General features: G+C 42.5%; 1 protein-coding gene across 1 annotated transcript in view; it reads right to left on the bottom strand.

Annotated features, from left to right (window-relative positions):
* The window catches only part of LOC121005587 (gastrula zinc finger protein XlCGF48.2-like), a 75,704-nt gene that overhangs the window by 38,506 nt on the left and 19,039 nt on the right, over positions 1–18,159 (bottom strand). Inside the window, exon 5 of the mRNA XM_040438366.1 lies at positions 5,119–5,310. Within this exon, the coding sequence (XP_040294300.1) occupies positions 5,119–5,310 (192 nt within the window). The remainder of the gene's footprint in view (positions 1–5,118; positions 5,311–18,159) is intronic.

The raw sequence follows: 18,159 nt of genomic DNA, 5'->3' as shown, positions 1-18,159 counted from the left end.
AGTTATCCCATATGCATGATAGGGGATAACTAACTACTGAGGTTCCAACTGCTGGGACCAAGATTCCAAGGACAGGGATCCCATTCCCCCGATCTGATTGAGTGGCAGGTCAAGCATGAGCCCTGCCGCTCCATTCATTCTCTATGAGAAAGCCAGAAATACAGTTGCAAGAAAAAGTATGTGAACCCTTTGGAATGATATGGATTTCTTCATAAATTGGTCATAAAATGTCATCTGATCTTCATCTAAGTCACAACAATAGACAATCACAGTCTGCTTAAACTAATAACACACAAAGAATTAAATGTTACCATGTTTTTATTGAACACACCATGTAAACATTCACAGTGCAGGTGGAAAAAGTATGTGAACCCTTGGATTTAATAACTGTTTGAACCTCCTTTGGCAGCAATAACTTCAACCAAACGTTTCTTGTAGTTGCAGATCAGACGTGCACAACGGTCAGGAGTAATTCGTGACCATTTCTCTTTACAGAACTGTTTCAGTTCAGCAATATTCTTGGGATTTCTGGTGTGAATCACTTTCTTGAGGTCATGCCACAGCATCTCAATCGGGTTGAGGTCAGGACTCTGACTGGGCCACTCTAGAAGGCGTATTTTCTTCTGTTTAAGCCATTCTGTTGTTGATTTACTTCTATGCTTTGGGTCGTTGTCCTGTTGCAACACCCATCTTCTGTTGAGCTTCAGCTGGTGGACAGATGGCCTTAAGTTCTCCTACAAAATGTCTTGATAAACTTGGAAATTAATTTTTCCTTCGATGATGGCAATCTGTCCAGGCCCTGACGCAGCAAAGCAGACCCAAACCATGATGCCCCCACCACCATACTTCACAGTTGGGATGAGGTTTTGATGTTGGTGTGCTGTGTCTCTTTTTCTCCACACCTAGTGTTGTGTGTTTCTTCCAAACAACTCAACTTTGGTTTCATCTGTCCACAGAATATTTTGCCAGTACTGCTGTGGAACATCCAGGTGCTCTTGTCCAAACTGTAAACGTGCAGCAATGTTTTTTATAGTGGTATAGGAGGTTGAGCCACTGTATTATATCTATTTCCTCTTTAAAATTGTACCCACTCAGTTGTGCTCCCTTCTATATTAGCATAGATATCTGGAGCCATATGGATAGTAAGGTCAAAAGAATTGACACCTACAATTTCGAACAAAGTGCCTTCTGTGAGGAATCAGTCAGATCCACAGATGATACTTTTAAGGATTTGGAAAGACTCCTACATAAGCAGCTGAGAAAACAATGGGAAATCAGATCACTCAACCAATTTTTGCATAGTGGTCTGATCCCCAAGGGTTTACAGCTGAGTAAGGAACCAGCTCAAGATTTACTATGTGATTCCTTTAAATCAGAATGGGAAACATTCTTAAAAGAACAATCTTGCCAACTTATAAGATTAATTATTAAAAGACGGACGGACATTTTGGAAGATATCATAAAACAAATAGCCAGTTCAAAAAGCAGTATAGATAAGTTACCACAAGATGCTACATATATAAAATGGCAAGAAAGGATTTGTAAAAGTCTGGACACTTTGGAGAAGGAAATAATGAATAACAAAACTAAGAAAGTGAGATATTATAGTAAAACAAATAATGAAATACAGGATATACCAACATATGAACATATCCAGGTACAGGAGACAATGGAAACACAAAGGTACGATAATCACAATCATCATAATATCTCCACCACTAATAGGTTTGAAGCACTGTCATCCCCTCTTTTTTTAGATCACACTCCCCCACATCACAAGACAAGAAGACGTCAAGTACACTCCCCTACCCCCCTCGGGGCCCGGTGAAATCACAGACACGGACGCACGATTACAATCTGCGTCACCATCTCCAGCCAAATCACAGACACGGGGAACAAAATCACCAGCCAAATCACAGACACGGGGAACAAAATTACTCACAGAGATATCCACCACACAAGGACCATTACGATCCCAGAACACCGATGAGGATGTACAATCACAAAAACTGAGACCCACACGTAGAGGGAGACACAAACAAAATAGGCACAAAACACAATCCACACAGGAGACATCCATAATAGTGAACCTTAGTGATACGCAATTGACCCCAACACAAACCTCACTTTTGAACAAGGGATTGAAATTTTCACCAACCACCCCACTTGACAAGTTTTCTACGTTTATTGGAATAGAGAAATTTGTACGAAAACTTTGTTTAAAGAAATATTTTATTAAAAATCCTGTGATTAGAGAGGAGTTGGGACATACCCTATATGTACATACAGATTTGAAAATAACCTCCAAAAAATATCCCAGACAAGAAGTCAGCTTTGAGATTGCTACGTTCAAAAAGAATGTAAAAGAATGATTTAAAGATCCAATTCTCAGCAAAAGAAGTGCTTAGTGTGCTAAAAGCGCCCCGTAGGGTGTCCAGGTGTGTCAAACTACAAGAGAATAGCTATAAAGTGCTTTCCCAGTGGTATTACACCCCACAAAGAATTAACCGTATGTTTCCGGAAAGTAGCCCGTTCTGTTGGAGGTGTGAGTCGGAAGTAGGCACTCACTGCCATATATGGTGGAGCTGCTCTAAAATTGCTTCTTACTGGCAAAAGATATGTAAAGTCATTTCAGATGTGTGCAAAGTTAGTTTTCCGATCTCTGCAAAAATGTGCCTTTTCGGGGTGTTCGGGGGTCTCAGATGCTCTAGAGACACACAAAAACTGGGTCAAATTTTATTGGCAGCAGCCAGATTACTCATTGCTGTATACTGGAAAAAAGTGGAGACACCCCCACTAAAACATTGGATTCAAAGATGTGACCAATTGTTTCGCATTGAACAGATGGCACACTGGGAGGCCCGAACACCACACAGATTTGAGGCAATTTGGAGACCTTGGAAAGATTTTAGGGGATTTACGAAGTGATAACTTTAAATATATTGTTCGTGAACACGTTTGATAGTGTCCAATTAATTATCCGTACCCTAGAAAGAGCATTTTGCATCAAAAATGGTGCCATTACCCCCTCCCCTTCTCTCCCTCCGACCTTCCTTCCTCCCTCCCCCTTTTCCTTTATTACTTTAAATCTTATAATTTTTTATAATTTGACTGTTACCAGCCTGATTGTACGGTATTTACTGTATTTTCCTCATTGGCGCCCTCTTAGGGCATATCAATAATTGTATGATCTTTATGTTGTAAAAACAATAAAAACAATTTTAAAACAAAAAGAATGTAAAAGCTGACCTCCGCAAATTAAAAAATCCTAGGACTAAAAATAACCTCACGAAAAAGGAATTTGAGGCCATTAAACAATTGCAGTCTAGTCAAAATTTGACTATAAGACCTGCAGACAAAGGTGGGGCCTTAGTGATTTTAAATACATTAGACTATGTAAATGAATGTAAACGACAGTTGATGGACACGGTGACATATATTAGACTTATATCCGATCCAACTTCAGAATACCATCACCAGCTGACTTGCCTATGCAAGAGTGGTTTGGACAAAGGGATTTTGTCTATGAATGAGTATAGATATATCACTAAGACCCAAAAACGGATACCAGTTTTTTAGTGTATCCCTAAGATACACAAAAGCCTCACAAACACACCGGGAAGACCGATAATATCGGGGATAGGTTCCATCTCTTCGAATCTATCACAATATATAGATAGACTTTTGCAGCACATAGTAAAGAAAATCCCGTCTTTTATAAAAGATACAACAGATATCATTACGGTTCTTGAAGATATTAAATTCGAGGAAGAATGGATTTTAGGGACTATTGATGTAGCATCCCTATATACGAGTATAGAGCACGCACAAAGCTTATTAGCCTTAGAAAAACAATTAAACAATTATAGCAGCCTCCATAAGGACCAGATTATATTTTTACTGGAAGGGGTAGACTATATTCTTCAACATAACTATTTCTCCTTTGAGTTGGAATATTTTGTGCAGAGACAGGGGACCGCCATGGGCACCAGATTTGCCCCCAGCTATGCCAATTTATTTATGGCCCAATGGGAGGAAGATACCATCCGGCCGGAGCTGGGGGGAAGTCTGGTGGTCTGGTGCCGCTACATAGATGATATTGTTTATATGGAGGGATTTTGATACATCTTTAGAGTCCTTCTTACAGAGCATTAATATAAATGATAGAAATCTGCAGTTTACTAGCTCCACCAGTAGGTCTAAAGTGGAATTCCTGGACCGCCTGATTACCAGAAATGGAGAAAAATTAATTTAGTAGTACATACTATAAACCTGCCATGAGGAATAGTTATATCCCATATAACAGTTGCCACCTCCCAAGGTGGCTCCTGAAGATCCCCACCAGCCAGTTCAGGAGGATCAAAAGGAATTGCTCAAATACCTCCCAGTTTGAAGTGGAGGCTGAACAATTGAAGCAACAGTTCATGTGTAAACAATACCCTGAAAACGCTCTAGAGAAATCCCTAAATAAAGTTAGAACAATGAATAGAGAAAGTTTTTTTGTAAAAAAAAGGATACACAATCTTAAGAGAACAATAGCCAAATTATTTTGCCTTTCAACGCCCACTATAAAGCTATTGACAAAATTATTAGAGCCCATTGGCATTATCTTTTAGGTGATAAGATCATTGGGAATATGCTCACTGAACCCCAGATAGTATATACTAGAGCACCAAGCCTGGGGTTACAAGTGGCACCCACAGTGTGTAATAAAGTTGCAAATAAAGATTCCAATTGGCTCAGCTTTAAAGGTTTTTTTTAGATGTGGGAGGTGTAGCAATTGCCGTATCACCAAATTCCCTAAGAAGACTACATGTATCCTGTCCACACAAAATGCTTTCACATTCACGATAAAAGATGGTCTGACGTGTGATTCTACGGATGTGATCTACATTCTCGAGTGCCCCTGTCGGAGACAATATATAGGGAGAACCAAGAGATCCCTGAAAACAAGAATCTCTGAACATGTAGCGAAAAAAATGGATTTGATGCTCACACCGTATAATCACACTTCAGAGACTTTCATAATAGCGATCCTTCTCTGTTGAAATACGTGGCTTTTGAGAAGGTTAAGAAACCATGGAGAGGCGGCCATCATATCGCTAGAATGTCACGTACCGAATCAAGGCGGATCTTCGAGTTCAATACGATAATGCCGTATGGTTTGAATGCTGAATTCGAATTATTCGGGTTTCTATAGGCACCAAGGGGCAATCGTCGAGTGGCAATGAGGCATCGAGTGTCTGGCTGCTTATCAGCACCACGATCCCCCCTTCCCGCTCGATAGTTGCCCTCCACACCACCAGGTGCCTATAGTGAAAATGGAAGTATAGACAAATCCACATTAACTAACACAGATGAGAGGATATCACCTTGTTTACATAGCTATTGGTTTTATATATAGAAGTTTTTTTAGAATATTTTATTCTCGCACAGGCCCCACTGATTGTGTGCGATTTTTGATCATTCTTATCATCATTTTTATCTTTGTTATTCTTTTAGAAACTAGTGTTTTTAGTTAGCATAATTTATACAAAATATAATTGGAGAGACCAGAGGCAATAACAATATTACAGCAATTCCCCCCTTTTTCAAAGAAATTGAGGAAAGTGTGTGTATATATTTGTTTTCATGTTTTTTATGTATGCATGTAGAAAATCGAATAATCGACAGTAGAAATCGACATAGAAATCGATTTTTTTTAAGTATCGTTTGAAAAAATCGTTTTGATAAAATACTTTCAAAAAATTTATATGAAAGAAATCGATAAAAAATTCATTTTTGAAAAGACCGTATTTTTTCGAAGAAACACGTTATCTAAGTTAATTTGAAAAGTGCTATGGTGTTGGCTATAATCACACATGATAACAGCCGTGAGGAAAACCGCAAAGAACATTGTAGTGACAGTATATATTGACAAGATCTGTGATCTATGTGCACTATTCGATCAAATATTTATTAGTAAATATTTATTGGTACGTATTAGTATATATTTAAAGAAATATATGATATGTTATGGAAGTACAATGATAAAGAAATACAAAGAGAATCTGGATAGCCGTGGACGCTTGTTGTTTGGAGTGGACCGACTCCAGTTCGGACTTTCATTGTTTCCCAAATTTAAGAGACACCTCCCTCCCCAATAAAGCCGATTAAAACCCTCGATATAAAGATGGACCGTTCAGTATGCTGCTGACCACTGAGGAAGAGGCAAGTTTAGACCCCGAAACGCATCTGGAAAGGCAGCTACAGGACCAAGGACCAGCCGAAATACCGCATGAAGCTTTAAAAGGACTTTAAAGAATCAAATATTCTCAGCCAGAGATCAATATAATAGGCGCGCGCCTTATTACAATACAAACTATCGGCTGACACAGACTTGGACACCGCTCCCTACCAGATCACGTGGACTAATCTACATCACGTGACCGGTGATCACGAGGGCAAACAGCAAGGTCCTACACCGGCGATTACGAAAGCAAGTAGCAAGGTCCTGCACACCTATCTCGGCGCTCCATCTACATGTGGATCGGATCGGCCACAAAGAAATCGGACCGCCACACATTTCGCCTGGAAGGGTAAAGTACTCATTGGGGATATATACCCAACCGCATATTTCTAGCTTGACACCTTATACTTGATGCCCGATACCAACACGAAATCCAGGTACAGCGGCGTATAGGGCAACAGGCTGCAAGTAACGTAATTGTGGTGAAACAATATCAACACTATATAGCCACATATCGTTCTTTGCCTTTGCTTTGGACCAGTGTTGTGTGTTTTCCTATTCCTATCTTTTATATATTAAGTTTTTTTATTATATTATACCGGCGCCTTTTATGTATGTAATATGTGTATGATGTATTTTTAGAAGTGATCAAATACACTGCTCAAAAAAATAAAGGGAACACTTAAACAACACAATGAAACTCCAAGTCAATCACACTTCTGTGAAATCCAACTGTCCACTTAGGAAGCAACACTGAGTGACAATCAATTTCACATGCTGTTGTGCAAATGGGATAGACAACAGGTGGAAATTATAGGCAATTAGCAAGACACCCCCAATAAAGGAGTGGTTCTGCAGGTGGTGACCTGACCACTTCTCAGTTCCTATGCTTCCTGGCTGATGTTTTGGTCACTTTTGAATGCTGGCGGTGCTTTCACTCTAGTGGTAGCATGAGACGGAGTCTACAACCCACACAAGTGGCTCAGGTAGTGCAGCTTATCCAGGATGGCACATCAATGCGAGCTGTGGCAAGAAGGTTTGCTGTGTCTGTCAGCGTAGTGTACAGAGCATGAAGGAGCTACCAGGAAACAGGCCAGTACATCAGGAGACGTGGAGGAGGCCGTATGAGGGCAACAACCCAGCAGCAGGATCGCTACCTCCGCCTTTGTGCAAGGAGGAACAGGAGGAGCACTGCCAGAGCCTTGCAAAATGACCTCCAGCAGGCCACAAATGTGCATGTGTCTGCTCAAACGGTCAGAAACAGACTCCATGAGGGTGATATGAGGGCCCGACGTCCACAAGTGGGGGTTGTGCTTACAGCCCAACACCGTGCAGGACGTTTGGCATTTGCCAGAAAACACCAAGATTGGCAAATTCGCCACTGGCGCCCTGTGCTCTTCACAGATGAAAGCAGGTTCCCACTGAGCACGTAACAGACGTGACAGAGTCTGGAGACGCCATGGAGAACGTTCTGCTGCCTGCAACATCCTCTAGCATGACCGGTTTGGCATTAGGTCAGTAATGGTGTGGGGTGGCATTTCTTTGGAGGGCCGCACAGCCCTCCATGTGCTCGCCAGAGGTAGCCTGACTGCCATTAGGTACCAAGATGAGATCCTCAGACCCCTTGTGAGACCATATGCTGGTGCGGTTGGCCCTGGGTTCCTCCTAATGCAAGACAATGCTAGACCTCATGTGGCTGGAGTGTGTCAGCAGTTCCTGCAAGACGAAGGCATTGATGCTATAGACTGGCCCGCCCGTTCCCCAGACCTGAATCCAATTGAGCACATCTGGGACATCACGTCTCGCTCTATCCACCAACGTCACGTTGCACCACAGACTGTCCAGGAGTTGGCAGATGCTTTAGTCCAGGTCTGGGAGGAGATCCCTCAGGAGACCGTCCGCCACCTCATCAGGAGCATGCACAGGCGTTGTAGGGAGGTCATACAGGCACGTGGAGGCCACACACACTACTGAGCCTCATTTTGACTTGTTTTAAGGACATTACATCAAAGTTGGATCAGCCTGTAGTGTGTTTTTCCACTTTAATTTTGAGGGTGACTCCAAATCCAGACCTCCATGGGTTAAAAAATTTGATTTCCATTTTTTTCTTTTGTGTGATTTTGTTGTCAGCACATTCAACTATGTAAAGAACAAAGTATTTCAGAAGAATATTTAATTATCTCAGATCTAGGATGTGTTATTTTTGTGTTCCCTTTATTTTTTTGAGCAGTGTATAATTAAATTGTGAAATTCATTATAGTTCTATATTGCCATTTTCTATATTGCCATTATCTATTTGGATCCAGATAGCTGAGTGCCCCCTACTCTTTTATATATATCATTATTTCTCTTTGCGATCAGGGGTAGATCGCCAGGGTTGGCACCGTACCCAGGTGGTATAGGAGGTTGAGCCACTGTATTATATCTATTTCCTCAATGGTTTTTTTGGACAGCAGTGGCTTCCTCTGTGGTATCCTCTCATGAAATCCATTCTTGTTTAGTGTTTTACGTATCATAGATTCGCTAACAGGGATGTTAGCATATGCCAAAGACTTTTGTAAGTCTTTAGCTGACACTCTAGGATTCTTCTTCACCTCATTGAGCAGTCTGCGCTGTGCTCTTGCAGTCATCTTTACAGGACGGCCACTCCTAGGGAGAGTAGCAGCAGTGCTGAACTTTCTCCATTTATAAAAACCAATATATACCCCAACCAGGGAATGATTACTTAAAGAAGTAATTAACTGGCATAAGCCTATGGCAAACTACCACAATACAAAACCTACAAAAAATGCCAGGCCGCTTATAATGAATTAATGCTTTATTGCAAAATCACATACATTTACAAACATGATTAAAAGAAGTATGATGCAGGAGATAAAAAGAGAGACGACATCACTGGAGGAAACATACAGCGGATACATGTCCATGCATCAGTCCATCAATGCAATACATAGGAAGATAAAGTGCAAATGCAAACAAATCATCTATAATCAAAAGAACATCGGATACTGCGTCTCCTCCAGGATGGCGCCAACCCCAACGCGCGTTTCGGCGTACCTTCGTCTGGGGGTACGCCGAAACGCGCTTTGGGGTTGGCGCCATCCTGGAGGAGACGGAGTATGGGTAATTGTCCGATGTCCTTTTGATTATAGATGATTTGTTTGCATTTGCACTTTATCTTCCTATGTATTGCATTGATGGACTGATGCACGGACATGTATCCGCTGTATGTTTCCTCCAGTGATGTCGTCTCTCTTTTTATCTCCTGCATCATACTTCTTCTAATCATGTTTGTAAATTTATGTGATTTTGCAATAAAGCATTAATTTATTATAAGCGGCCTGGCATTTTTTGTAGGTTTTGTTTCTCCATTTATAGACAATTTGTCTTACCGTGGACTGATGAACAGCAAGGCTTTTGGAGATACTTTTATAACCCTTTCCAGCTTTATGCAAGTCAACAATTCTTAATCGTAGGTCTTCTGAGAGCTCTTTTGTGCGAGGCATCATTCACATCAGGCAATGCTTCTTGTGAAAAGCAAACCCAGAACTGGTGTGTGTTTTTTTATAGGGCAGGGCAGCTGTAACCAACACCTCCAATCTCATCTCATTGATTGGACTTCAGTTGGCTGACACCTCACTCCAATTAGCTCTTGGAGATGTCATTAGTCTAGGGGTTCACATACTTTTTCCGCCTGCACTGTGAATGTTTACATGGTGTGTTCAATAAAAACATGGTAACATTTAATTCTTTGTGTGTTATTAGTTTAAGCAGACTGTGATTGTCTATTGTTGTGACTTAGATGAAGATCAGATCACATTTTATGACCAATTTGTGCAGAAATCCATATCATTACAAAGGGTTCACATACTTTTTCTTGCAACTGTAGCTGAGTGATGTACTTGTCTATCTCGGCAGTCCCATAGAGAATGAATGGAGCAACAGGGCGTGTGCCTGACCTGCTGCTTCATCTGATCGGGAAAACGGGACCCCTATTCTTGGGATTGGTAGGGGTTCCAGGGGTCAGACCACCAGTAATCAGGTAGTTATCCGCTATCCTGTGGATAATATCTAAACTTGACACAACCCCTTTAATTTATCCAGTTGCTGGCCAAATGACATTGGCACTTCATGGAGCACAAACTGATTAGTGACTGATTACTGATTAGCCAACTAAAGCTTCAGCCACATGGTTCTGTCTGCATTAGATAGGGTCATACTTCTTGCTGCCAATCTGGCCACTTTGATTATCACATCGATAATTAGCAGCCAAGAATGTTTACTTAAAATTCATTTAACATATTGTCTCTTAGTAACTCTTTTGATGAGGGATAGATCTCTGTTGGTACATTTTTCTAACCACTGCAGGTCTGACAAAGAAGAAATGATACTGTTTTAAATAAAAGTGTGTATTATGTTTATTATATAAAACTTGTTGGTTCTTCTATGCATTTCTTTCTAAAATTGACCTTGCCTTTTCCCATATGGTGCTGGAAAGATATGGCCCAGACAGCAAATATGGCCCGTGAATTTCACGGTAGTTGGCCACTTCAGTGTGAGAGTGCACAAGTATCAGGACTCACATGGGCCACTGGCAGAGGTCATAAAAGGAGATATCCTTTATGGCACTAGAAAGAAGGGCATGTATTTTTGTTATATACTGTACTGTACAGTGCCCTTGTGTGTAATGAGCCAAGTTTCCTGTTGAAGGCAGCAGCCTAGGAGTAGATCATGAGGGTGCTGGAGACGGACATTACGGTCATGCAATTAGGAATTGGATGCCATATCAGTCCTGGGTGTAATAATTTGCACACAATGAGTTTGGGAGAAAGATGCTGCAGTGTGACCCCAGACTATCAAAGCTGGTCTATCCAGTGTCTCTGCTATAAACATTCACATATACCTGTATCAGTAATCACTTAAGTAAATTGTCGACTATGACATCCACTGCCTTTCCGGCATTTATATTGCAACTTACCTGCACCCTTACTTCACTGGGACATCCTGGTTGCATCCTTACATCCACATACCCAATAAGTTACAACTTGGCACTAGTCGGCAGGATAGATTGGCAGCCAGACTCTTAGAAAACGCACAATACCGGTATGGGTGAGATGAGTCTCCACAGACTGAGATGTTGCAGGTGGGTAAAAAAGAACTGAACTGTAGTGCAGTTTGGAAGTTGTCGGAAGTGCCGGGTTTGCGTGGCAGCATTTACGAGTAGGGATGAACAAGTTTTGAAGTTCGGGTATGTGCCGAATTGCGTTATGGATTTGGTTACCACGGACCATAACACAATTCCATGACGGAATGCATAATGGAATGCCTTTAGAGGCATTCCGTCATAATAGAAGTCTTTGGCCAGCATAACAGATCCGTCCGGTTTCCGCAATGCAGGAGTCATCTCATGTGTAACGGAAACCAGACAGATCCGTTATGCTTGCCATAGACTTCTATTATGACGGAATGCATTAACCCGTTCTTCCTGTCGGTACCTCTTCCTGATCACCATACTGACTCTGTACCACCTGCATTGACTTGCTGTCTAGTTGCATGAACTCTGTCCTGTCCTTAGCTAGCCCACTGACCACACTTTTGCCACCAGTGCCTCTTGACCTACCTAGGTTAGCAGCGTCTGAACTGTGAATGGCGCTGAGCTGCAATACCAAGCATGGCATTGTGCATGGTGAGCTGTGAGACAGCAGCGGCGCTCACAGGAGCACCTGTGCCTTCTCAAAACAGCTGATCGGTGGGGGTCCCGGGTGTCAGATGAGTTAATGTACACCTCAGAGAACACCTCACAGTATCTAGTTGGGAGAAAAAAAAAACTGCTTCTGAAGAAGAACACATGCAACTAGTCTGAGGAGTAGCATTAGCACAGATGAAAGAACAATTTGAGCCTTTACTGCAGCGGTCAGGCTTATTATGTGAAGAATTGCTGTTAGGGAGTACCAAGTTCAACTTCCGGACCACAGCCAGTGAATCCCCAAACTGCTTTCAGCCTTTTAAAACAAAACTGAGTATTAGGAAGCTAAGCATACCCCTAGGTTGTTTACCAGAGCCTACTGCAAGGCCGTATGGACTTTGCTGCTAGGACCCTAGGTTATATCTGCAGATTAGGTAACAGAAAACTGGTGCAGGCTTACTGGTGGCAGACCTACCAGAATGACCAGGTAGGTGCAATGGGAAACTTTTATATATTAAGTTTTTTTATTATATTATACCGGCGCCTTTTATGTATGTAATATGTGTATGATGTATTTTTAGAAGTGATCAAATACACTGCTCAAAAAAATAAAGGGAACACTTAAACAACACAATGAAACTCCAAGTCAATCACACTTCTGTGAAATCCAACTGTCCACTTAGGAAGCAACACTGAGTGACAATCAATTTCACATGCTGTTGTGCAAATGGGATAGACAACAGGTGGAAATTATAGGCAATTAGCAAGACACCCCCAATAAAGGAGTGGTTCTGCAGGTGGTGACCTGACCACTTCTCAGTTCCTATGCTTCCTGGCTGATGTTTTGGTCACTTTTGAATGCTGGCGGTGCTTTCACTCTAGTGGTAGCATGAGACGGAGTCTACAACCCACACAAGTGGCTCAGGTAGTGCAGCTTATCCAGGATGGCACATCAATGCGAGCTGTGGCAAGAAGGTTTGCTGTGTCTGTCAGCGTAGTGTACAGAGCATGAAGGAGCTACCAGGAAACAGGCCAGTACATCAGGAGACGTGGAGGAGGCCGTATGAGGGCAACAACCCAGCAGCAGGATCGCTACCTCCGCCTTTGTGCAAGGAGGAACAGGAGGAGCACTGCCAGAGCCTTGCAAAATGACCTCCAGCAGGCCACAAATGTGCATGTGTCTGCTCAAACGGTCAGAAACAGACTCCATGAGGGTGATATGAGGGCCCGACGTCCACAAGTGGGGGTTGTGCTTACAGCCCAACACCGTGCAGGACGTTTGGCATTTGCCAGAAAACACCAAGATTGGCAAATTCGCCACTGGCGCCCTGTGCTCTTCACAGATGAAAGCAGGTTCCCACTGAGCACGTAACAGACGTGACAGAGTCTGGAGACGCCATGGAGAACGTTCTGCTGCCTGCAACATCCTCTAGCATGACCGGTTTGGCATTAGGTCAGTAATGGTGTGGGGTGGCATTTCTTTGGAGGGCCGCACAGCCCTCCATGTGCTCGCCAGAGGTAGCCTGACTGCCATTAGGTACCAAGATGAGATCCTCAGACCCCTTGTGAGACCATATGCTGGTGCGGTTGGCCCTGGGTTCCTCCTAATGCAAGACAATGCTAGACCTCATGTGGCTGGAGTGTGTCAGCAGTTCCTGCAAGACGAAGGCATTGATGCTATAGACTGGCCCGCCCGTTCCCCAGACCTGAATCCAATTGAGCACATCTGGGACATCACGTCTCGCTCTATCCACCAACGTCACGTTGCACCACAGACTGTCCAGGAGTTGGCAGATGCTTTAGTCCAGGTCTGGGAGGAGATCCCTCAGGAGACCGTCCGCCACCTCATCAGGAGCATGCACAGGCGTTGTAGGGAGGTCATACAGGCACGTGGAGGCCACACACACTACTGAGCCTCATTTTGACTTGTTTTAAGGACATTACATCAAAGTTGGATCAGCCTGTAGTGTGTTTTTCCACTTTAATTTTGAGGGTGACTCCAAATCCAGACCTCCATGGGTTAAAAAATTTGATTTCCATTTTTTTCTTTTGTGTGATTTTGTTGTCAGCACATTCAACTATGTAAAGAACAAAGTATTTCAGAAGAATATTTAATTATCTCAGATCTAGGATGTGTTATTTTTGTGTTCCCTTTATTTTTTTGAGCAGTGTATAATTAAATTGTGAAATTCATTATAGTTCTATATTGCCATTTTCTATATTGCCATTATCTATTTGGATCCAGATAGCTGAGTGCCCCCTACTCTTTTATATATATCATTATTTCTCTTTGCGATCAGGGGTAGATCGCCAGGGTTGGCACCGTACCCAGGTGGTATAGGAGGTTGAGCCACTGTATTATATCTATTTCCTCAATGGTTTTTTTGGACAGCAGTGGCTTCCTCTGTGGTATCCTCTCATGAAATCCATTCTTGTTTAGTGTTTTACGTATCATAGATTCGCTAACAGGGATGTTAGCATATGCCAAAGACTTTTGTAAGTCTTTAGCTGACACTCTAGGATTCTTCTTCACCTCATTGAGCAGTCTGCGCTGTGCTCTTGCAGTCATCTTTACAGGACGGCCACTCCTAGGGAGAGTAGCAGCAGTGCTGAACTTTCTCCATTTATAAAAACCAATATATACCCCAACCAGGGAATGATTACTTAAAGAAGTAATTAACTGGCATAAGCCTATGGCAAACTACCACAATACAAAACCTACAAAAAATGCCAGGCCGCTTATAATGAATTAATGCTTTATTGCAAAATCACATACATTTACAAACATGATTAAAAGAAGTATGATGCAGGAGATAAAAAGAGAGACGACATCACTGGAGGAAACATACAGCGGATACATGTCCATGCATCAGTCCATCAATGCAATACATAGGAAGATAAAGTGCAAATGCAAACAAATCATCTATAATCAAAAGAACATCGGATACTGCGTCTCCTCCAGGATGGCGCCAACCCCAACGCGCGTTTCGGCGTACCTTCGTCTGGGGGTACGCCGAAACGCGCTTTGGGGTTGGCGCCATCCTGGAGGAGACGGAGTATGGGTAATTGTCCGATGTCCTTTTGATTATAGATGATTTGTTTGCATTTGCACTTTATCTTCCTATGTATTGCATTGATGGACTGATGCACGGACATGTATCCGCTGTATGTTTCCTCCAGTGATGTCGTCTCTCTTTTTATCTCCTGCATCATACTTCTTCTAATCATGTTTGTAAATTTATGTGATTTTGCAATAAAGCATTAATTTATTATAAGCGGCCTGGCATTTTTTGTAGGTTTTGTTTCTCCATTTATAGACAATTTGTCTTACCGTGGACTGATGAACAGCAAGGCTTTTGGAGATACTTTTATAACCCTTTCCAGCTTTATGCAAGTCAACAATTCTTAATCGTAGGTCTTCTGAGAGCTCTTTTGTGCGAGGCATCATTCACATCAGGCAATGCTTCTTGTGAAAAGCAAACCCAGAACTGGTGTGTGTTTTTTTATAGGGCAGGGCAGCTGTAACCAACACCTCCAATCTCATCTCATTGATTGGACTTCAGTTGGCTGACACCTCACTCCAATTAGCTCTTGGAGATGTCATTAGTCTAGGGGTTCACATACTTTTTCCGCCTGCACTGTGAATGTTTACATGGTGTGTTCAATAAAAACATGGTAACATTTAATTCTTTGTGTGTTATTAGTTTAAGCAGACTGTGATTGTCTATTGTTGTGACTTAGATGAAGATCAGATCACATTTTATGACCAATTTGTGCAGAAATCCATATCATTACAAAGGGTTCACATACTTTTTCTTGCAACTGTAGCTGAGTGATGTACTTGTCTATCTCGGCAGTCCCATAGAGAATGAATGGAGCAACAGGGCGTGTGCCTGACCTGCTGCTTCATCTGATCGGGAAAACGGGACCCCTATTCTTGGGATTGGTAGGGGTTCCAGGGGTCAGACCACCAGTAATCAGGTAGTTATCCGCTATCCTGTGGATAATATCTAAACTTGACACAACCCCTTTAATTTATCCAGTTGCTGGCCAAATGACATTGGCACTTCATGGAGCACAAACTGATTAGTGACTGATTACTGATTAGCCAACTAAAGCTTCAGCCACATGGTTCTGTCTGCATTAGATAGGGTCATACTTCTTGCTGCCAATCTGGCCACTTTGATTATCACATCGATAATTAGCAGCCAAGAATGTTTACTTAAAATTCATTTAACATATTGTCTCTTAGTAACTCTTTTGATGAGGGATAGATCTCTGTTGGTACATTTTTCTAACCACTGCAGGTCTGACAAAGAAGAAATGATACTGTTTTAAATAAAAGTGTGTATTATGTTTATTATATAAAACTTGTTGGTTCTTCTATGCATTTCTTTCTAAAATTGACCTTGCCTTTTCCCATATGGTGCTGGAAAGATATGGCCCAGACAGCAAATATGGCCCGTGAATTTCACGGTAGTTGGCCACTTCAGTGTGAGAGTGCACAAGTATCAGGACTCACATGGGCCACTGGCAGAGGTCATAAAAGGAGATATCCTTTATGGCACTAGAAAGAAGGGCATGTATTTTTGTTATATACTGTACTGTACAGTGCCCTTGTGTGTAATGAGCCAAGTTTCCTGTTGAAGGCAGCAGCCTAGGAGTAGATCATGAGGGTGCTGGAGACGGACATTACGGTCATGCAATTAGGAATTGGATGCCATATCAGTCCTGGGTGTAATAATTTGCACACAATGAGTTTGGGAGAAAGATGCTGCAGTGTGACCCCAGACTATCAAAGCTGGTCTATCCAGTGTCTCTGCTATAAACATTCACATATACCTGTATCAGTAATCACTTAAGTAAATTGTCGACTATGACATCCACTGCCTTTCCGGCATTTATATTGCAACTTACCTGCACCCTTACTTCACTGGGACATCCTGGTTGCATCCTTACATCCACATACCCAATAAGTTACAACTTGGCACTAGTCGGCAGGATAGATTGGCAGCCAGACTCTTAGAAAACGCACAATACCGGTATGGGTGAGATGAGTCTCCACAGACTGAGATGTTGCAGGTGGGTAAAAAAGAACTGAACTGTAGTGCAGTTTGGAAGTTGTCGGAAGTGCCGGGTTTGCGTGGCAGCATTTACGAGTAGGGATGAACAAGTTTTGAAGTTCGGGTATGTGCCGAATTGCGTTATGGATTTGGTTACCACGGACCATAACACAATTCCATGACGGAATGCATAATGGAATGCCTTTAGAGGCATTCCGTCATAATAGAAGTCTTTGGCCAGCATAACAGATCCGTCCGGTTTCCGCAATGCAGGAGTCATCTCATGTGTAACGGAAACCAGACAGATCCGTTATGCTTGCCATAGACTTCTATTATGACGGAATGCATTAACCCGTTCTTCCTGTCGGTACCTCTTCCTGATCACCATACTGACTCTGTACCACCTGCATTGACTTGCTGTCTAGTTGCATGAACTCTGTCCTGTCCTTAGCTAGCCCACTGACCACACTTTTGCCACCAGTGCCTCTTGACCTACCTAGGTTAGCAGCGTCTGAACTGTGAATGGCGCTGAGCTGCAATACCAAGCATGGCATTGTGCATGGTGAGCTGTGAGACAGCAGCGGCGCTCACAGGAGCACCTGTGCCTTCTCAAAACAGCTGATCGGTGGGGGTCCCGGGTGTCAGATGAGTTAATGTACACCTCAGAGAACACCTCACAGTATCTAGTTGGGAGAAAAAAAAAACTGCTTCTGAAGAAGAACACATGCAACTAGTCTGAGGAGTAGCATTAGCACAGATGAAAGAACAATTTGAGCCTTTACTGCAGCGGTCAGGCTTATTATGTGAAGAATTGCTGTTAGGGAGTACCAAGTTCAACTTCCGGACCACAGCCAGTGAATCCCCAAACTGCTTTCAGCCTTTTAAAACAAAACTGAGTATTAGGAAGCTAAGCATACCCCTAGGTTGTTTACCAGAGCCTACTGCAAGGCCGTATGGACTTTGCTGCTAGGACCCTAGGTTATATCTGCAGATTAGGTAACAGAAAACTGGTGCAGGCTTACTGGTGGCAGACCTACCAGAATGACCAGGTAGGTGCAATGGGAAACGTGGCAAGCAGGGTCACAACCGGGAGAGACAGACACATTCCATACAGTAAATGAGGGGTTAATCCAGAGACAAGCCAAGGTCAGTTTACCAGTAAAATAAATATAAGTAGGAAT

Source organism: Bufo bufo, chromosome 6 (assembly GCF_905171765.1).
Source record: "Bufo bufo chromosome 6, aBufBuf1.1, whole genome shotgun sequence".
In the NCBI taxonomy this organism is placed as follows: domain Eukaryota; kingdom Metazoa; phylum Chordata; class Amphibia; order Anura; family Bufonidae; genus Bufo; species Bufo bufo.
Note: the sequence above shows the minus strand (reverse complement) of the source record. Positions and strands in the feature narration are given on the sequence as shown.